General features: G+C 39.6%; 1 protein-coding gene across 2 annotated transcripts in view; it reads left to right on the top strand.

Moving 5' to 3' along the window:
• The window catches only part of ANGPT1 (angiopoietin 1), a 253626-nt gene extending 238156 nt beyond the window's left edge, over window positions 1-15470 (top strand). For both annotated transcript variants that reach the window (XM_019551851.1, XM_019551859.1), the window contains exons 8-9: window positions 4254-4384; window positions 13189-15470. In XM_019551851.1, coding sequence (XP_019407396.1) covers window positions 4254-4384; window positions 13189-13349 — 292 coding nt within the window. In that variant the 3' untranslated portion in view covers window positions 13350-15470. The remainder of the gene's footprint in view (window positions 1-4253; window positions 4385-13188) is intronic.
• Window positions 15471-22389: the final 6919 nt, after the last annotated feature.

Genomic DNA, 22389 nt, shown 5'->3' with positions numbered 1-22389 from the left:
ATGTATTGATTTCAAATCTGAATGCTTGATCCCAAATGGGCATAAACTTCCCAACTGAACTGCTCTCCTTTAAATTTATTCAGTGACTATTAAATGCCAGGTACAGTGGCTAAGCTTCAAAGGAGCATGAAAAAAGTCTGTCCTACTTGTTGCCTAGTGGTTAAAGCACTGGGTGAGTGCTGGGCAGTCAAGATGATACCCATTAAAACCCTCTGTGGGTGGTGGGGGACCTGAGTGCCCTAACCACTTAGCTATTGGCACTGAAATATGGGAGGCCCCTCCCTGCCTCTGTCCAGCACTTGCTAGTCATGGTTTTCTGTCCAACTACAATTTAGTGACTCATGGGCACACATGGGGGTGCATACAGTCAGATACTTGCTGATAAGTGCATGCTCAGTGTATACACGTACCTTTATGCATCAATACTATGTGTGTACTTGAAGGTGACTGATAGAATTGCAAACTGCACGTATGTGCCAAAAGTTCACTTATGCAACTGGAAAAATATCATTTAAGTGCATAAAGGATATTAGAATTCAGCTCACAGTGTACACTACTCACATATGACCCTGGATACAAAACACAGCAATCTGTGCTAATTAATATAGTGGATGCTGGAATGGAAGCAGTAGCTATCATCTGGATGGGTGTTTCTCAATCATTTTGGCTCTGTGACCAAACCCTGCCTTCAGCTAGGTCCCTGGCTTACTTATTCTCAACATATATGACAGCCTTCACCTCCCCAGTTCCAGTCCCACATCCTGCTTCTTTCATGGTTCTTTTGCCAGGCATGTAGCAGAGGCATACAAACTAGCTTTGCTTGCACTAGCCCCCAGACAGAAGCAACATCACTGCATTCACGTAGTGCTGCCTCTGGTTTAATTAGTTCTGCTGCTCAGCAGTCAACCAGTGGAGATTTACTAGATGTAGAAGCAGCAAACAATGAAATGGCTGAAGGCCTACCACCAGCTCACTACTGCTTGCCAGGCAGCCAAGGTTTACCCTTATTTCTGAGCATAATAAATAAGTGTTTTGTAGGAAAACACTGTAGGAGAAAGCATTTCCATGATAGTTAATGACAGTAAACACACAGGCTGTTCTGCTATATGGCTTTTTGCTTTATTTATTCCAGAGGGGGTTATTTTTAACAGCACATTTTTTATGTCACAATCCTTATTAACTCTGGTTCCAAAAGTGTAGAACTAAATACAAGTCCTTTAAAGGGAAGTTGAGTTTGGCATTGTTCAGGGTTCAGAAGTTAAACTCAAGAAACAGGCTGTGGCTGCTATACAGTTTGGGCGAAGAATTTGAGATGACCTAATCACTTGAAACAGTGCAGTTTCTGGTATGAAGTTGAAATGACTTTTCATATTGCTCTGCAGATGTTTGCATAACACCATTTAGCTCTAGGCTTTCTATACAGTATACTTTCTTTTAGTTTAAAGGGACTGAAGTTAGTTAGAACGCATCACACAGAAGGAACAATGAAAAGCAAAACATGTTTAGGATGCATCCTCTCCTTCGCTGTTCTGTTTATATAACCCCCTAAGCTATATAAATCATGCGGGAAAAAAAATGCTTCAGTGGTTTTCAAATCTCATTCTATATAATAAGTGAGTATTTTGGAATGGTAAGTTGTGCTGTTTCATTTTGTTTAGTTTCTTTTCTTTTTTGAGCACCTAGAAAAGTGAGTTAGATGGGTGATAAAAATAAAGGTTAGATATTACATGATTATGATAACTTCTCTAAATCAGTAGCTTTCAGAGTGTGGTGCTGATATCCCTGGGGGTATGCAATACTTTGCCAAGGGGGTATGTGCCTAAATGTTAATAGCAGCAGTGCATCTTCTGTTTGGTCAATACACAGTGAGTAATGGTGTTGATACCAGGAATGACCATGCGGAGACACAGCAGGTACGAGCAGCAATATTTTGTAGGTGTAAAAGTCTCCAGCCAAAACAAAAATTGAAAAAAACCACTGCTCTAGATGATTGCTGATAGTTCATTGTCTTCTTCACGACAGGCTTGGAATGTTATAAGAAAGCCAAATCTTAAGCAATTCACCTGTTTCACTGCCATGTCTAATAATATTGTCATTTCTATTTTAATAACTTTGTATAGTCACATATGGTAGTTGTGTTGTTATCTTAGGCCAGCATGGCATAAAGCCCCTGAACTTTTGCTCAACCCACCCAACTAGTGAGCAAGGCTGCAAGCTTTGGTCTTCAGAAATTTCCCTCTGTGAGGATGTAAGCATGAAGAGAACATAATTCTACAATTGCCTTTTTTAGATGGAAAGACTTATGTAAACAATAAGAATGATAAAGCAGAGGTTGTATATTCAAACATGCTGAAGTGAATTTGTGGGAGAGGTCACAGAGACTGGTATCTCAAGTCACTGAGAGCCAGCTTCCATTTGGTCACATAGGGTGCATTTACATATACAGTTAATGTGCAGCAATAAACTCAAGTGCATATCATGCTGTTTATTGCTCCCAGATGCCACATTTGAATCTGTGCCCAGGACCATAACTGAAGCATGAGACTGTAGCCAACAAGCAGCCCCCACATTAAAGCACCCTTGTGCCCCAGCCAGCCCCATCAGCATCTAGACAGGCATTGCTGCACAGTAAAAATCTCTGCTGTAGGATAGTACTTGCATACAAGTACTAACCTGCTGTGGCATTAATTAGTTTACTACATCCTAATAGCGTTTCACATGTAAATGCTGAGATATTTACTGGGGAGCTAATTAGGCAATTCTTCAGTAAACGTCTCATGTAGATGCACCTGTAGATATCTAAACAGGATTTAGGAAGAATTAAATTATCTAACTTTTAAAGAGAGTATCACAAGCCTCAAGGGGGCCCCTAAGTTCAGGTGTCAGCTCCATTTTGGACTGTTAAGTTACCTGGCTTCTATGTATATTCAGAGATTATTCAACCTGAACACCTAAGCATCTAGGTCTAAGGCCCCTCCTAATCCAGATTTTCACTAGGGACGCAGGGAGGGAGACATGTTCCCGGGAGAACAAGAACAACTGGTTGTTAGCAAGAACACATTGCTAACACTGAAGTCAGCTGAAACATGCTGGTAGCAGTGGTGCTGGTGCCTACATTTTACATATAGACCTAAGAAGTTGCAGAGCTGTGTTCTAAACCTCTCTCTAGTTAAGTCTCTTTAAAACTACAGCCCCATTTCACAGGAGAGTTCCCTAATCACCAAGCTGTTGAATAGCTGGGGATGGTGAGGGAAATTTTGAAAAGGGGGGATGCAAATAGTTGGGTGCATCATCCCATATAAAAACCGCATGTATTGTTCTCCAGTTAAAACTATACTAGAAGGTTTACTAATATTCTGAGGGCCTAGGGCTGTATTACTCAGTTTAAGACTGAAGCAAAAATAAATGTCATTTGATTGGAATGGCTTAAAAATAATCTGTGAGGTTGTGAAATAGGAGCTTCATTACTAAAAGCAGGTAACAGACAGCAGAATTGCAGAAAAAAGACGGCTTGTTTGGTGGAACATTAAAACCATTAAAAAGAAGAGGGGGTCATTAACACCTGTTTAATGAACAGTTTCAAAGGGATCAAGTAGATTATAATGAGCCATGAAGTCAAGTGACTCCCTCAGCATTGCCTGACTAAAAATGCTGCTGCAACTGCCAAGTAGTTGGTTTAAATTTGGGGTGTATCAGGAATCAAAGAGAGGAGGTATAAGTGATCCAGTGCACTCCTCCTGGATCCCCCTCTGGATATAATCCAGGAGTCACACAGGAAAGCCTAGTAGAGGTCTCAGGCTAATTCACTGGATCATCCTTCGAATTTTCATAGAATATCCCTGGAGATTGGTAGCACTAAGGGAAGTATTCCTAACAAATATTTTGTGCCATGTTAAAATTAACAATTTACTTATTGAAATACAGATTCTGTCATCCAGTTTTCCCTCATTGGACTTACTCTTGCTAACTCTGTGTTTATCACTATACTCACTTTTTCACGGTTTAAATGACTTATGCTTATTTTGTTCAATGACAGGAATTTCACCCTGGTGAAGATATGTTAAAGCATCCTGAATTTCCTCATCTTACACTTGAAATAACAAACTAATTGAGCCAGAGCCCAAGACATTTCTGATGTTTCAGTAATTTTCCTTGTGTACATCACTATAAAAGGCAAGCCTAGCATAGAAAAAGACCTGAATCATTTAAATGTTACTCTTGGTGACACAGATTATTTTCTCTTACTGTTTTAGGCTGTATCTGAAAGGGCACACAGGAACAGCTGGAAAACAGAGTAGCTTGATCTTACATGGTGCTGAATTCAGTACTAAAGATGCTGACAATGACAACTGCATGTGCAAATGTGCCCTCATGCTAACAGGAGGTAAGCACAGTTATGTGAAGACATCCAGTAAATGAAGTAGATTATGCTTTGTATTTCCATGTTGATAACGATGAAGCTATGGTGAGGAAGAAGGAAATAGCTCAATGTGTAGAGCTGTTCTATTCTTAGTGGTTGCCTATGCCACGCCACTCTGAACTAGTTAGTCTCTAAAGTGCTACCCTACTTCCAGCTTGGCTTCAGATTAATATGGCTAACCAACCCCTTATAAGTGAGTGTTAGTCTGAAGTTAGGTAGAAGGCAGGGAAATGTGGTTTAGTCTATAAAGGTATCTTTACATGTGCTCTGGGGTGTGTGGAGGGGAGCTGCTTTAATTATAGTGGCTCCAATTAAAATGCCCATAGCTTTACATGCATTCAGTGTTACAGCGTCACATGTATTCAGTGTAATAAGTTTTGTTAAAGTGCCCCATTGCCATTTTGAAGCACAGGGATGCTGAATACATGTGAAGCAGAGGCTTCAGCAGACTTGGTTAATTGAATCTGCTCTGTGTGCTAATTAGCACATGTCGAAGCAGACACGTGTCTGGCGCCCTAAGGTGCTAACCTGCCTTGCCTTCCACTCCTTTAGTGATGGAGAGAACAATACCAGTATAACTACATTTGCACTATCATAATTTGCTGCTTTAATAAAGCCAGTAAAATTAAAGCATTATTGTTTTTGTGCATAATTAAGCCCCAAAAGAACAGTGAGAAGGGAGAGGAGAGGAGGAAGAATGGGGAAAGTAAAGCAGAGAAGAGGTAACAACTTAAACCACAAGGGAAAATGGAACACCAATATATTATAATAACATTGATGTCACTTGTGTGTGTCCCTACACATGGTTGGAACTGGGGAGCAGATTCACAATTCACGTTTCCCCAACCCTGGGCACTATGCACTCTCTCCCTGGTCTAGTGTTTATTCCAGATTCTTAAAAGCATTTCCAAGTAACGTATTTTATGCTTTTATACATACCTGATTGCACAAAACCTCTGGAGCTGCAAAAATGCTGTCTTTAATAGCTTACAGGTTTTGAAGGCCAAAAATAATCAATAACTTTTCTCATCTCCTGCATAGGACAGGCCATATAATTTCACTTACTCTCTTTCTCATTTCTCCAGAAAGGAGTTTCCTCGTAGTTGGTAAATTTATAAATTGTTATTTTGAGGAAATTAACTCAGACACTCTGGCTTGAGGTTATTTGCTCTTGCCAGTCCAGGCCAGATGTATGTTTGCCTCTACAGATAATACCTACTGACAATAGCGAGGCTTTCAGTAGCCTGCACTCACCCACATGCTTAGTGCAGGCCCAGTCCACATGAGCTGTATTCTTTCTCAGCTAGCTAGAAATACTCAACAGTGGTGGAATTTAAAAGATGCTAACACCCAAGGGAAACAAGACTTATATTAGAGCAGGGTCTACCATGCCTTAATTTCTTCCCCTTGTTCATGTAATAGTAAAACTCAAGCAGGAGAACATCCTCCAGTGGACAAATAACCAGAAGCCAGGCCTCCTATTTCTGCAGCAAACAGTTCTGAAGTTCACTGATTGTCCAGCAGCAAATCAGTGCTCAGGAGATGACAGAGTTGACTGTAATAAAAACTGCAATTCATCCCATCAGCGATTCAGAGTCCAGCAAGGACTTCCAAACTAGGGTTGCCTTGACTGTAAGCCTAGGTGTTAGAATTTACTCCATACTCCATCTCCCTGGCAGCTGCCTCAGGGACCTTGGAAGGGTTTTGTTTGGTTGGCTGTCCTGGCTTGCTTATCTCTAATAAGCCTGCTGTACAGCTGTCCCTCCACAGAAACCACATACTGGTATATTCTGCTATGCTCAGCCCATCCATTAGCAGGAAAATCTCAATAGCATGTCAATACATTTGATGAGCAAAGGAAAAGAGGGAGCAGAAAGGAGAACTGTGCAAGTCTGAGTCAAGTATTAAGAGGAACATGTCAAGCAAATATGCAAATAGATTCAATTGAAACTTCAGGGATATGTATTTTAATTAGTTGTGTGATTAGGGCTATTTGAGTAATTTATGGTTTTATAAGAAGGCCAAGGCCTTAAACTCACTAATTGCTTGGTCTTTTTTTTAGTTTCTAAATATTTTCCTCTGTTAATTTCCTCCTCACATGTTCAACTGTGTTTACTCCAGGAAGTTGTCTTTTTTACTCTCTGAGAAGTATCAACAGCTGTCTTAAAACCCTCAAATTGTTTATTAAGTTGATTCCAAGTTTATGTCACAACAAAATGCTGATTAGGAAAAGTGGCTGTGATAAAATTTTGTTAAAAAAGTCCTTCAGAAATAAGTATTCTCCTATACGGCATGTTGTCAGGCCTCCTGTTGGTTTTGGCAGCACCACAGATAACCCTTCAATTATGACTCACCTGAAATCTACAAGCACGTTTGCATCCATCCTGACAATGCTGAAAATCCCATAATCTCTGCAAGGTAAACTGAATATATTTGTCAGGAATAGTGATCGAGATAACTTATAACCCCTGATTGTGTTACGTTTATAGGTGAGACTGAAAACCAAACACACATTGCCATCAGTGATCTTATTAATTGTCACTTTCCATTTGATCCTCGTCAAAACTTCTGTTCCTAGAAAGATTAAATATATGAGGAGGAAGGGGGAGGAGAGAGAATACTATTCAATAACCTCATTAGAAAAAACCCTTTTCTTTAGACTGTATGTGCTGTTGTAGACAAAAGTTGTATTTTAAGCCTTAAATCACTTGGAAAGAAAGATTTTCAAAGGCATAAATGGGAGTTTGATGCTCAAGTCCTGTTATGTTAAAAGCCAACTGGATGTCTAGCTACCAATTGTGCCTGAAGTAATCTCTCCCTATGCCCCATAGCTTATTTGGGCGGAAGGCAGAAGCATATGTATTTAAAGCGCACTTACTGAAGGTTAACAATAATCATTAGTTCTAGCACATTTGTAAAGCACTTGGGCCTAGATCCTTAAAAATTCTATTCCCACTGAGCCTCTATGCTCTATTTGCATAGTAGTTACTAGGTTGACTCTTCTACTGTAGATCAGGTTTTCTTTACCTTAATTTGTTGTGACATAAACCCTTCATTATACTACCTGTTACTGAAACAGGCCCGCCACAATCCACAGGGTGTTTGTTTGTAAAAGGTATTGTTGTATGATTTCTGTCGCTTTTCCCATTTCACAGTTATAGCAGCCCTGGAGGAATAAAGTTTCCACAGACATACAGTTTCTCACATTAAGCAGCTGAATGAGAGGTTGAGATCACACATAAGTACATACTTTGCTCCAGAGAAGAGCAGAGAATCAGGAAAATAGGACTGGGATAAACCTTAAAAGCATATCTTTTCCAACTCCCTGCTCAAAGCAGGGTCCTCCTTATCTGTATCATTCCAGACAAATGTTTGGGCAACCTCACCTTAAAAGCTGCCAATGACAGAGCTCTGACTCGTTTCCAGTGCATAAACACTCTCATAATCAGGAATTATTTTTCTGTCACCCACAGTACATCTTTCTTGTTGCAATTTAAAGTCCTGTATTTTGTCCAGTAGACAGAAAAAAATGGATCGCCATCATCAATATAACCACCATTTCTGTATTGGACGACTGTTATCTTAACCTATACAACTGCCAATCAATCTTCTGGTTCCGTAGATGAAATAATCCAATTCCTCCATGCTTTCCTCCTATACTATGTTTTTCAGACCACTCTTCATTGTTATTGCTGTCCTCTGGGCTCTTCCCAATTTATTCACCTCTTTGAAGAGTCCAAAACTGAGCAGAGCACCTCAGAGGAGACTTTACCATCACTGAACTGAGTGATCTCATCTGAGTTCATGAGATAAGCAGGATCAGGTCATAAGAAAATTCTAAGGGAAAAGTAGGTGTTACAGCTAGTGCAATTGCTAAGAACACATAAAGCTTAAATCGCATTTCACTGTCACACACAAAGGTGTACTTGGGTAGTTATGGCAATTTTGGGCACTTACACAGTTTGGATTCTGTGTCAGAATAAGTAAAAGTTTTTTTGTTTTGTTTTCATAAAGGTACATTTTAAACATGGATAAGCTGTGGGTTTCACTGCAAAAAAGCTCCACACATTAGACAACCACTATCTTCTAATAAAATAGTCAGCCCTATGTTCAGCTGGGAACTGTTACATTTTAGGTGGCATTTTGCAAGGATGGTTAGAGATCATGTAATGAAGGCCCACACAGAAGCTAGATCACTGGAAAAATCAGTAGAACACACTTGATATATTCAGTAAAAGAATGTACTCAGTTGAAGCATTCAAAATAAATTTATCACATGTATCCAAATACAAGATGACCCTGAATTTAAGAAGACCCCTGAATAATTCAATTCTGTCCATGGAAAATATATAAATGTGCTATAAGTTTCCATGTATAGAATCTAAATATTGGAGATCATCTTACATTCATCACTACCAGTGCAGCAGGGAAGGAACTGGCAAGGGGTAAGGCGGCAGGGGTGCAAGCAGTGGGGGAGGTAGGAAGGAGGTGAGACAGTGGGGGATAGGTGATAGGGGGTTAAGTAGTGGGGAAAGCAGGCAGCTTGCCCACTGCCACCTGTTTCCCTCTGAATTTACCCTCCCTTGTGCCTGCTCGTTGCATCACAGCCTTTGCTCCCCCCTCCCCCAGGCATCATAGCAGAAGATAAGCTCAGAAACAGAAATCAGAGCAGCAGATCAAGCATAGGAAGAGGACTGGACTGGAACTCGGGGATGGTGATAGGCTACTTTGTGGCATGCCAAAATGGCTGCCACCCCCCAACTTCCACCAGCCTAAATCATGAATTAAGATGTTAAATCCAGTACCACACCCAGGATAGACCACCCCCCAGTGAACTCCATTTAATGTCTCCTCCAAATTAGACATTGAGTGAATGATGACTATTCATTGAGAACAGTGACCCAACCAGTTACATATCCACCTTACAGTACTTTCACCTGGTCTGTATTTTCTTGACTTAATGAGAATGTTGTGGGAAGCAGTGTCAAAATCCTTGCTAAAGGCATAATATATTACCATCCACTGCTCTCCCCCCGCATCCACAGAGCCTGTCACCTTTTCGTATGGCCTCTCCTCTTTATGATTCACTTCAAATACTGACCTAAAAGATTAGTGTCGTGAGGTTAATGAAAACTTATGCTCGGTGTTGATCAGCCACCAAAAATTAAATAGAATGTTAGGATGTATAAGGAATGAGACAGAGGATACATGGAAATATTATAATGTCATTATATAAGCCAATGTTACAGCTCAGTAGGATTGCTGGTAGCTCTATGTCAAAAGAGGAGATAGTAAGAGATGACTGATAAAAACAATTTAGGTATAAGGCAAAAGTTCTCAAATGCTGAGAGAAGAAAAAGACTGGAACACTTTGCCTTTCATAGGAGACTGATAATAGGTAATGGGGACATGATACCTGTATAGAAAGAAATCAAAACGGTAACTTGGGCAGTACTGTTCAGTCTGTTCCAGAATGGCAAAATAAGAAGGCATTTACTAAAATTGGAAGACAGCAAATTTAAAAGTTATGAAAGGAAATATTTTCCCCACTTGAACAACCTATGAAACTTATTGCCAAAAGCTACCACGGAAGCCAAAAGCTAATGTGATTTAAAGCAGGGCTTGATATTTATGTGGATAACAAGAATATCCAGAGTTGTTATAGTTCATTAAACAATAAACAAGATCTTTGGAAAGAATTAAATCCCCCTAGCTTCCAGGGATAAGCCAGTCATCAATTGTAGGAGGAAACCTTTCCAGGGGTAAGGGTATCCCATTACTGCAGGATACCTCCAAAGTATACTGTACTGAGCACTGTTACAGACAGTATATTAGATGAGATGGACCATTGGTAGCACTGAGAACAGCAGTTCCTATGTCCTCCCTCAAAGATCTTTTGGAGACCTACATTTCACTGAGGTCCTTTTAGAGATCTGTAAGCAAGAACGGAGAAAAACTTAACCCCCCTCCCCCAATGGTGAGAAGGAAAAACAATATGTTAGTGTAATAATTGGAAAGGTATCTTTAAAAAGCAAAACACACATATGATTACTAGTAGCTGGATTATGAAGAGCAGATGCTTGCTAGTGGCACTTTTAAAACTTTCTAAAAAAGAAAAATTGGTCTTAAAGGAAAACTATGTGTTCAGTACTTCCCTCCCCCTATCAAGTAAAAAATGCTCCTGGTGCTTTTATTGCCTGATACCATTTCAGAATTCTGTTTCCATTGGGTATATTTTGTAGAACACCACCAAATACAAAGATACCAGAGATAAGGCCAAACATTTATGCTATTGCTATTCCTTTAAAATGGAATGGTAACTACTACAGCTTGCCATGGCTATATTTTGTCACTGTAAACAGAGCCCAGCTGCATCTGTGTTCTGCTTTGAAAAATGAGGATTAGATTTTTCTGTTTAGCTTTATCTTAAGTTTCTACAGAGATTATGCCCTGGTTACCATAGAACATCAGCTGGACAGCTTTCTTTTTCTTTGGTTATTAGCCCCTTAGGTATAACTTTGTGATCAAAGAGAGGTCAAGTGTATCAAAATAGGAGCTTGCCAGAATTTATCTGGCATAAATTCTTCCCCCAAGATTTCATTATGAAGTGTTACTTCTAAAAAAAAAAAGAAAAAAACGCCCAAAACCCCCAAGAATCACCCAAAATCTAAGAAATTACTTTACAAAGCTAAAAAATAAATTATATAGATCTGAATGCAAGGGGCAGGATAAATTTGCATCTGTGTACAAATCACAGTCACTGCTGAATCAAGTGGTTTACAATATCCCCAAACAAAGGGCTCTTTCTTATAGGTAGATAGAGCACTAAGAACAGAATCTGCTGACACCACGGGAATCACCTCTGTGGTGGTCACTGCACAAAGTGGGTCTCAGTTGTGAATTTCACAGGTTAGCCTGGGAGTGGTGAATGTGTAAAACTGAACAGCTGCATCTCAATTTGTCGGATATGGAATTCTTCCACAGAGTCAACGAAAATGCCTGCTACTGAGCTAAATAAATACATGCATTGCTTATAATCATGATTTGGCCAAAATGCATCTCTACTGATGATGCTTGCAACACGTTTACAGATGTTTCTGTATATGTAGCGATGCTTCTAAGTTAAGATGGAAAAATGAGGCAGAGACTACACTTCTAGAAAGGGAAGCATACCCACTACCTGGTGCTTTCTGTTTGACCACTGAAAACAAAGCTTCTTCTCAGACCAGCAGTGGACCTTTGTAAGCTTATTTGTCCTGAGGCAAATGCTGTCCTTCTATTTTAGGAACATGCAGGGCACTAAAGCCAGCAGCCTGTGCAGTTACATGCTGTGGAAGGAGCAAGATGTTCAGACCCCATTCCTGAGGGATTCACACAGCTCTTAACGTGGATTTGACAAAACAGCAGTCCTTCACCCAACCCTACACCTCATCAATGCATTAATCAGCTACCAGTGCTAACTTCTTATGGAGTGGGGGCATTGGCATTCTGCAGCTGAAAGGGAGGATTGATTTCTTTTTTTGGCAATTTCAGCTGAACACCATAGGCTTTGGTAGACCCTTCAGCCTAGCAGAGCCTTCTGGGAAAAATTTTGTTCCTAAGTCAACGGCAAAATTCCCACTGACTTCCTTATAGTCAGGGTATCAACTATTTGATCTTCTTTGTTAGTATATATCCTTTAATCCCTGTAATTTCAGTGTGGCCAAGGTTCATGCTATTTGGTATTTTTTGTAAAGTCCCAGCTCCGGCACTCATGAGAATCTTATCTTCATTTAAAAGAAAAAAGTAGAAAGGAATTTCCTAGCTTTACATTTGTAACATGCATTAGTCAATGTGACTTGTCTACAAAATAAATAGCATTCAAAGTATTGGGGGGGGGGCCTGCCTCATGATATTTTAAACACCTGATCTTGTTTAGAAGGAGAAAAAACCCTCAAAACTATCCATGTGTTCATGGGTTACTCTTTACAACCAATGCTATCCCTGTTGCGCCTCCTTAGCTCATTCCATCTGTTTATAAAATCCACTTGCTTGGTCTGGTTTAAACTAGATTATAAATTCTTTAGGAAGTGGTTCATAAGTTTCCTGCACAATTGGCTCTGTGGATTATTGGAAATATGAATATGCGATAATGTTAACACAGCCCATATGCAGTCAGTTCATATAATAGATAAACATTATTTGCCCAGTCAGAGAAGAAGACCAATCATATGATTCATTTGATCAATCACAGCCAACAGCTTGAACACAATACACATAGCTTGAAAAACATACCACACATTTAACAGGAAAATTCTCACTGAAAATTTGACATGAAAATTCTCATGAAAAACAACCTGAAAATCCTCACTGAAAAATTTCAATAACGTATGTTATTTTTTAACCATAATTTGTAAAATCCTTCACATAATTAAGAATGACTGATAGAATGCATGATGATGTATATAAACATACATATTAATTTACTTTTATTCATTGTTACTTTGTTGCATCAGATATTATGTGTACTCATGGGTATATGTATAAAGGCATTTAGGCACCTATCTTCCACTAACTGGCATATCAACACTTTAAAAACCTGCCCCTGAGGTAGTATCTGTGCAGCTGAACACCAAATGACCCAGTAGTTAGTTGGTGGGGAGGAGAGCAAACAAAGCCTTTGCCATACTCTCAGTATTTATGGGCTGTGGGCTGCCAAACACTGCCAGGTTCATTTGTAAAACTGAGAACGTTCTTAGTTTTTTATTGTTTGTTCTTAATTGTTTCAGGCTGGTGGTTTGATGCTTGTGGCCCTTCCAATCTGAATGGAATGTTCTATACCGCGGGACATAACCATGGGAAACTTAATGGGATAAAATGGCACTACTTCAAGGGCCCCAGCTATTCCTTACGTTCCACAACAATGATGATTCGGCCTTTAGACTTTTAAACGTACCCAGGAGTAAATGAAAGAATAAAACTGAAGAACTGCTTGTGTAGCCTTCAGAAGTACAAGACAAGGGGGCTTCTTGGACACAGCAAGTTGGAGCTACCTCAGAATTGCTCCACTATTTCTTCACTGCCTGCCTAGCTCTTCACAAGTCACTTCCTGTGCTGAAGACATTGAGACAGCTCAGCTCACAAGGAGATAGCTGTAATGCTTTTTCCAGCAAAGGATAACAAGTGATCTTCATGTTCTGGTTATTATGAATGAATCTAGCACCAGCCAGCTGATGCTTTTTCCTTTGTATAAGGATGCAAAAATATACAGGATTATACAGAAATAATAATGGATTTTGAAGAACAGAAATAAATCTGCCATAATCCACTGAGAAGAATTTGTTTCAACACTGCAATATCATTACATCTATACAAAAGTATTACAGACATGGCTCCATTAATGCATGTCTTAAAATATCTGAGATGACCACTCTAATCATAGTCTTTCTTAAGTGAACTGAATTTAGATGGATGCATTTCTCTTACTTCCAGCATTAAATAGCATATGCTAGAGTTATTTTTCATGAACCCCTTCTAAAATATAAAACCTGTTCTTGATAAATCTACAGGGTCACAGTACATGACAAATAATAAGGATAATATGCAGAAAATCTTCATTTGCTCTGTATTGTTAGGGCAAAGTAAGTGTAAGTAATCCAGATAATTGGCATAATCCCTGAGCTAGGATTTATAGTGTGATAACAAAAGTAACCATGGTTTTTTTCCTGGTGCAGCTTTTTCTTACATTAAAGTAGCCTGAATGACACATTGAAAAATTGGAGGAAAGTTTAAAGAATGTGAACTATCTCATGATGAAATATATTGCTTTGTGTATAATGTTTCATTGGAACATATACAGGAAAGGAGACTATTAGGATATATAGAAATGGTATAAATGCATAGGTTAAGCAGATGGGTTCATTTTACATTATCTTTGCATGTGCACAATTTAGTGTTAATTATTTTGAATTTTATTAGAGGTTCATTTCTTCTCTGTATTATTTCATCTTTGTGAATAATTGAGGCATGTCAGTTCTACACTGTGCTTTGGCTACTACTATAAAAAAGCGCTCATTGCAGTCTTATAAAGAATAAAGGAATAATTATTAACTGTAAATAGCATGTTTATATTTACAGCAATGGCCATTTAATTTTGTACATGCAACTTCGATGCTATTCAATGCAAATGACTGCAAAAATCACAAAAGGTTGTACTATCCAACTCTAGAAAGGTGCTATACATATCACTTCCCAGGAAAAGGGAACCCAGAGAGGTGAATATTTCAACTATTGGAATTGAAGGTGCCTTAACAACAAGGAGAACTTGGGAGAAAAAGGTTCAGCTGTCAGCAAAGCTGACAGCCACAAGGCTTTTTGTTTAAAATCTCTGCTGATCTACTCTTACTGAGGGGAAGGCAGGGAATCCAGTTTGGAAATTAATTTCTACACATTCAGTTCTCTATGCCCACTGAAGTCAAAGGTAATATTCTTTTTGGCTTCAACAGAAGCCATGTCATGCCCATGATATTTTTGTTTGTGTTTGTGTCATATTAAAAACATACTGTTATTGGAAGTAGGCAAAGCAACAGATTTTTTTAAAGGAATGATGGTATTTGACCAACAAAGCTCTGTGTTCTTTAACAGCTTTCTTCCATTTAAGAGAAAAAAAGCTGCATGGATTTTGTTGGCAGCATGAAAGAATAAACAAGGGGCTCCACAGGGTTCTTTATAACTATTGTAGCTCAGTGTTCTTCAAGTAAGAAGGTCTTTGTTTCACATATTTGTATATTTAAAAAAAAAATTCATGCCCAAGGGGTTAATTTGTTGTGTTGTGCTGATTAAATTACTCAGCTGTTCTTTACTCAGCAGTTTCTTCAGAGTGCTTTTTTTTTCTCTGTTTCCACCAGTTTTCAACATTGTTTTCACTGGAGTGCAAAAACTATGATCTGTCTTCCACTGTGTTAAGATTTGTATTTGTTCCAGGTCTTCAAGTTATGAATACCGTTTTGTAGATCCTACTGCAAAAGACAAAACACATTAAAATATCAATAAATAAAACCAAAGCATGTTATTTGCTGTTTATTTATCTTGTTTGGGAAAAAATCAGACGCAGTTTCCTATTCTTTATAATAAAACATAGAATGAGGTCTCCAGACTCTAGCATTTACTTTCATTAGAGAATACATTTTTGTGGCAGATGTGTGTCATTTAACATGCTGAGAACTTTCATTTTAAATTCTGTTTAGAAGTGCTGAGTACTTTTGGAAAAGAGTGCTAGCAAAACTGTGTGAATTAAATACTTTCTTTTTTACCTTTGAAATCCATAGCTCAGTTTTATTTTGCTCATTTTCTTGGTTAAACTATCAAATTGCTTCTTTTTTCATGGCAGTGGGGGATAAATTTCTCACATTCCACTGGCCAAATTACAGATCAAACTATTTGTTTCTCTTGCCCTTATGACTGCGTGTTCTTTAATCATCCCTGAATGTACAAAATCTGGAAGTGGCAAATCTCAACTGCTTTTTTTATTTCTTTTGCCTAGATACGGATCTTGTCCATTTGTATGGCTCTTAAAAACTGAGAGACCAATTTCAGCTTCTCTTGGTGGCCCATTTATCTTCATTTTTCCAGGTACTTCAGCTTAATTAGGCTTGTTCATTGATCACATTCAGACCAACCTAGCTTTTTAGAACAACACAAAAGCCAACAGTGTAATAAATCCGCAAGAGGAGGTATTATTCCTTCCAACTAAAAATGCAAATCTGCGGCATTCCACTGAAGAATCACAATTAACTAAAAAAGCTCTTGCTTTTGGTATATATCTAAAAAAGGTGTTTTTAAAATTTTCCACATATAATGAGTCCCACTGCTAGCACACCTCCCCCCTCCCCCCTCAAGGCCACTCTTGTTCTATATTCTCCCACTCCGGCCTCCAGGGATGCCACCCCGCTGCCTGGCTTGCCTCCATGGTAAAAGGACTGTACAATTGGCACACTGCCCTCCAACAGCTGGCTCCCTCCAGGTCTCCTGGGTACCTGCATTTGTGAGTGTTGCTTCTCCAGCAGCCTTGGTACATGGGAGATCAACCCCTCTGTAGGGGTTTCCCCTTAGGACACTTAGCAGGGATCCTAGAAATCTGTTTGTCATGGAAAAATGTGAAAAAACATGGAATTTGTGTTTTTACAGAGAATCTTTAGAATTGCTGGGGGAGGGGGCTGGGGGAAGAATTCACTGAAAATAAAATGTTGGCTCCCCAGTGAGAACCAGTGGTTATCACAGCCATTTTGGCAACCCACCGGGGAGTTGCCAGGTACACAAGGGGGAAGGCGCAGACACAGGGGGAAGCAGCCAAATGGTGGCTTATCAGCTTGTTCCCATCTGCTGCAGTCTGCTCAGCTGCCCTTGCACTACTATTTAGCAACCTGTCTGCAGACCTGTCCCTGTAGCTTATTGCAAGGCAATTTGCCCCAGACAGTTGTTTGCAGCTTTGTGACTCCTGTCTTTATCTCATTGGCTGCTTAAAGTCTTGCAGCTGCCAGTAACCCACTGCAGTCCCAGCCTGCTGTTCCCTTCCTCTTAAAGTAATAGGGGCCCTTAACCCCTGTTATACCATGGTAATGCTAAAAAGCTAGCCTGGTCTTGACTTACTCATTTGGGTTTTTTTTAAACAAAATGCAAACAGAGAGAGCAAATAAATAAGGATAGGTGTATATGTGTATTTCATAGCAGGTAGAACCTTGTTTTCTAAGCTACCGCTTTAAGTACAGTAAAGTGCCAAAAATAAGGTCGAGAATAATTTCTGTTTCAAAACCAGGCACTCATGCAGATTTCCCTGAGATTGTACACACTTCATGAATGCACAGGGTAGTGTTAGTATTCAGAACGTGGTTGTTTGAGCAAGTGATTCCCAACACATACATCTCTGGGAAAGCAAACTTAAACTCAAACAACTTTTCTTAAATTTAACATATTGAACCAATTTCACTTGCCCAGATATGTCAGCCAAGCCGCAGCTCCTGTGAGGACGAAAACAATCACATCCATGTTAATTTGGCATGTTACCTACTGCTGCTTTTCAAGGGCGCAAATAAAAATGTTATCAATGGAAAAAGTCAAACTCTTTCTCTGTGGGATTAATCCTAGCTGATAAACTGATTATACAATACAACACGTGTGACTGGAGTAGCTGCAAGGCTTTTAGCCTACCAGTTTCTGCATGAACTTGAGGAGCTAGGCAGCAGCTAGTGAACTGAACTGACACCTGACTACTGTCATTCAGGATCAGGCCTGTCACAGAAACTAAAAAAAGAAAAGAAAAGAAAAAGGAAAAGGAAAAAATGAAGAGACTGTGTCCCAGTTCTGGTTTTTTAGGGAGGCAAGGAGTAAAGAGCCACAATCCAGGAAGGGAAGGGATTAATGGTGGGTTCACTCTCCGCTCCACATTCTTCTCGCCCATGTCTGCCAGGACCTGAGCCTTATCCCTGCTTTCCCATAAAGCTGATCCCCTGCAACAAACTCTTTTAGTGTGTCATGGAAAGACAGGGAGAGGATCAGATGATCCTAGGAAGTAGACCATACCCTATGTACTGGAGGAAGGCAAGAGGCAAAGCCAGCTGAGAGAGGAAATAGCGAGGCCCATACTCCACATTTCACTATAAGAGAGTATGCAGTGGGGGAGGGGCACTTTCCCTCACTGATCTTTTGCCTGTCCCTAGCATTCTAATTACAAATCGTTCTAGCTGCAAATGCCACATTTATTCTACAAGTCACACACAGATCCCTGTTCCAAACCTTGGGAAATGCAATGAGAAAACCTTGTTAATACAAAATGAAAGTTGTTTGCCAGTTTCTCATGCTCTTCTAGAACATCAAGTTTAGCATTTTCAAACTACTGAACACTAAGGACATGAAGAACTAAGGCATTTTAACCTCAAATTCCCGAAGCAGTTACCAGGGTGACTCTCACTCTGATGTATAGGCTCACTCTGCCTGTGACCTGTACTGAGCAAGAGCTGCCTACTCCTGCTGGCCACTCAAACATTTAACATACTCCACAGAAGAATACAACATCTGCTAATTTTTACAATTGCATCATCCCCTGAAAGACACTTCAGCCGTGGGTACATGATGTTATTTAAACCCCCAGACCACACTGTCTCCCAGCTAACTGCTAACAGTCCACCTGGCAAGCAGACCCTACTATTCATTCCTGGTAACTTAGACAATGCAATTTTTTAATGAAGCCTACTGTATCTCTCTCTCTCAACGGTCTCTCACATACTTCTTTCCTTTGGTCTCTTTCTCTCTTTTTCATGGGTACGTGTAGACATGCACACGCACACAGCAGGCTGGAAGTTTCACATGCCTACTCCAAAGAAACACAGCCTCCTTCATATCACAATCACAAGACTCCCAACCTGTTCAATGTCAGCCCTCTACCAGTCCATACATCCACTGCTATACCACACAAAACAACACAGGCAAAAATACTTGCAAAATAATTCCCATTGCCTATTGCCAGATTCAGGTTAGGGACAAGTTGAGGTTTAACAGATGTGTACCATCCCTAACGCACAATCTTCTAATTTTTTTCAGCGATCTAAAAATAATACACCTTAGCTCTTCGTTTCCTAGTTTTCAGAAGTGTGAGTTTTGCTGAACTCAGCACTCTAGAATGGCATTAGATGCTATCAGGTAATCTTAACTTTGTGCTACTTGAGTTTTTTTGTCATTCAATATTTTCTTATATTAAGTCTTCTAATGTTGCCCAGCGTTTGAAGTCAAAAATACATGGCACTAATCACTGAAGATATGAATAACTTCGTTATCTGCTAAGAAATAAGATGTGATCCAAAACCTAATTATTGGAGAACAGCCATCTTTTGAGAAAGTAAACATAAATAGCTCAAAGCGTGGGGAAATATTTGGAGGGACTGGATGGCAGGAAACAGCCGATAAGGCTGTGGAGAGAAGAAACAATCAGATCATTTTTAAGGACACCACTATAATTTTAACCTAGATGTATAATGGGCCAGGCTGACTAATCAACGGCCTACATATGAATTAAGTTGGCAGTTTCACATTGTACAACTAACCGTTCTAATCCAGGCTTTTTTGTGGAGATGTCTAAGACTGAATGGCAACCCCCATTATTATGGCAACTCCCAGTGCATCAGCCTGGCCCTGCTAGGATAAGATTGTGAGTAGACTAGCAGTGTTCACTGAAAGAGTCAAAATAGATTGGAATTAAATAAAATAATAATAATGATGATGATGATGATAATAATAACAATAACAATAATAGTAACACCCCCACCAACAATAATAAAGTTTTTTAAATGGTCACCTTATCACTCAAAAACTTCCCAGATATTTTCAAAAAGGAATGCAGTTTCTGAGCAAATATATGCTTAATTTCATGCCAGGGTAGGTAGCTACATCAAACACCTGAGAAAATTCAAGAGGTTGCATGGAATAAATGCTGTTTCTTATACAGTAATTTTTCTGTTTTGTTTTTAGGGGGTGGGAATGAAACCACAAATTTGTTCAGTCACAATTCTGTGCAACACAAAGTTTCAGTTTTCTAGCGTATAGATTTCATAGATATTAGGGCTGGAAGGGACCGCATAAGATCATCAGGTCCAGCCGCCTGCCTAAGGGGCAGCAAGTCAGCCGGGGTCAAATGATCCCAGCAAGATAGGCATCCAAGTGTTTTTTGAAAGTATCCAGAGTAGGTGCTTCCACCACCTCTGAGGGGAGTCTGTTCCAGGCCTTGAGGGGTCAGACAGTAAAGAAGTTTTTCCTTATGTCCATCCTAAAATGGACTTCCAGGAGTTTGTGACCTGGAGTACATCATGTAAATGTTCTTTCTGACTGTAACATATCTGTCTCATGCAGAATAAACCTCATTCGCCAAGGGATGTAGATAATATGAACAGAAGACCAGTGGTAAACTCAAGTCTATCAAAATTTGGGCCTGCCCCACTGTTATGCATAAAATAATCCCTGAGCTATAATCCTGTTTCCTTTCTAAAGAACTCAGCCTGATAGTTCCACATGACATGAGTACTTGCATACTAAGTGTCAATCTGCTTTATTTCTAAATTTCTGGCAGTGTTCGATTGCTGTCTGAGGAGGAAGATGAGTGCCACAAGCAGCTGGACACAAAGGCTTGCAGACACTGGGCTGCCCTGAAACCATAAAACAGCAATTATGAGGTTATCAAAATACCACTCCCATGGCAAGAGAGCTGGGTGAAGGAATCATTTTCAAAGCTCTTAACCCTTGGGAGGGCTGAAGAAATACACAGCCATACATACATACACATGCACATCCTCTTGATAAGTTAAAAAAAAGGAGCTTGTATATGGTATCCCTCCATGAAATGGAGAAGTTGGAAAAAGGAAGAGCTAATGGCCTCTTCAACCTGGTAGGAATAGGAAAGAAAAACCCCAAGTAGCAAAGGCAAAAGAAATTGAGACACTTTCAAAAATAAAGATGATTTTGGAAAAGGAAGGAAAGAGAAAGGATGTCATAGAACAGTGCAACCAGGGATACTGAATGGTAAGTTAAGAAACTGAGGGAAGGAACAAAGAGAGAGGAGGAACTGAGACTGACAAAAAGACATATTGGAAGGTGTCAGGCTGGAGCATAACAAAAAAAAAAAAAAAAGGGAATAGAAGGGGCAAGAGAGAGAAAGTGGGGAGGGAGTATAACCTGGAACATGAAAGTCAGCATGTGTTTGAAGACAACTGAAAGGGTCTTGGAGAAAAAAAAATCTGAAAATTTCAAGTTAGAAAAAAATTCTATTGAAGGAAATGGGATAGAAGGATACTGGAGGACATAGAAGTACAGGAAAGGAATGGAATAGAAAGAAAACAAAGGTAAACAATTAAATATTGATAATATTATTATAAAATGTCAAAATATTGAAATGCGACACAATAAATCTAATAGTATACTGATAGACTCTGCATTCTTACACAAGCAAACTTCCACTGAATTCACATAGGAAAAAGATCCTTACTTGTGTTAGGCTGAACATTTAGCCGCAGTACTATTTTTTTAAGTCATGCTTCCACTAGCATGTCTGATGTCCCTATATTTTGACAGATTTGTCCCCTGTTTAGTCTTAATTTCTTTCTTTACATTACACTTGCTGTGTTAACCTTTCATTCACTACTGGCTAGTCAGCCCAACAATGAAAGCAACACAATGACTATTTTTATTTATTATTATTACTTACTTCTTATGGTGCAATGTAGATGCCCAGACTGCTTTACGTCTGGTAAAATAAGACATAGCCCAGAGTAGCAGACCTTTCCTTGAACAATCATTGGTGACATTGTCTGTGAGAAACAGTCCATGCTTTTAGCATGAGACAAGAATCCATCAGGCAGATAAATCAACTTTGGATAATATTTATTCTTCCACTAAAAGATGTGGCTCTCCACCCCTGCATAGCCCTCTCATGCTTATATTTAGAACCACTGTCTGCTCTCAAGGAAACTACAAATCTCAGATCTGTTCCTGTTCAGATGCATCATTGAACCACTGGTTTATTTTCTTTTGGGTAATGGAGCAGAACTCCCAGTTCCCTGGTGTACATTTGGCTTTAACTGCTTTTTGAAGCAAAACTTTCTATTTCTTCATATGAAGGTTTCCTCTTTAGAACTCACCTTTCATCCCTCAAGAGATTATTCTTTGAGTCCTCTTCTGAAAGCTTCACCCAGAACAATTTGTAAGCTTTGGGGGCACATTCCCCCCTCAGATTCGCTCATTGACTTATCTCCAATATTCTGATCTCCCTTCATTCATGGAGCTCCCACAGGCAAACAGACCCAGAGCTGCCACTCACTGCCTATCATTCGTTTTGAAGTGCATCTTTCATTACATCCAGGAGATATTCCTCTGCCATAAAAAATCACTCGGCGATTGCACTCTCCCAGCTCAGCACCCCTGCTGGCATGCTCCCCGGCAGACCCAGAAGT

This window comes from Crocodylus porosus, unplaced genomic scaffold (assembly GCF_001723895.1).
Source record: "Crocodylus porosus isolate Cpor-Errol unplaced genomic scaffold, CroPor_comp1, whole genome shotgun sequence".
Lineage (NCBI taxonomy): Eukaryota > Metazoa > Chordata > Crocodylia > Crocodylidae > Crocodylus > Crocodylus porosus.
The sequence above is the reverse complement of the archived record's forward strand: the minus strand, read 5'-3'. Positions and strand labels throughout refer to the sequence as shown.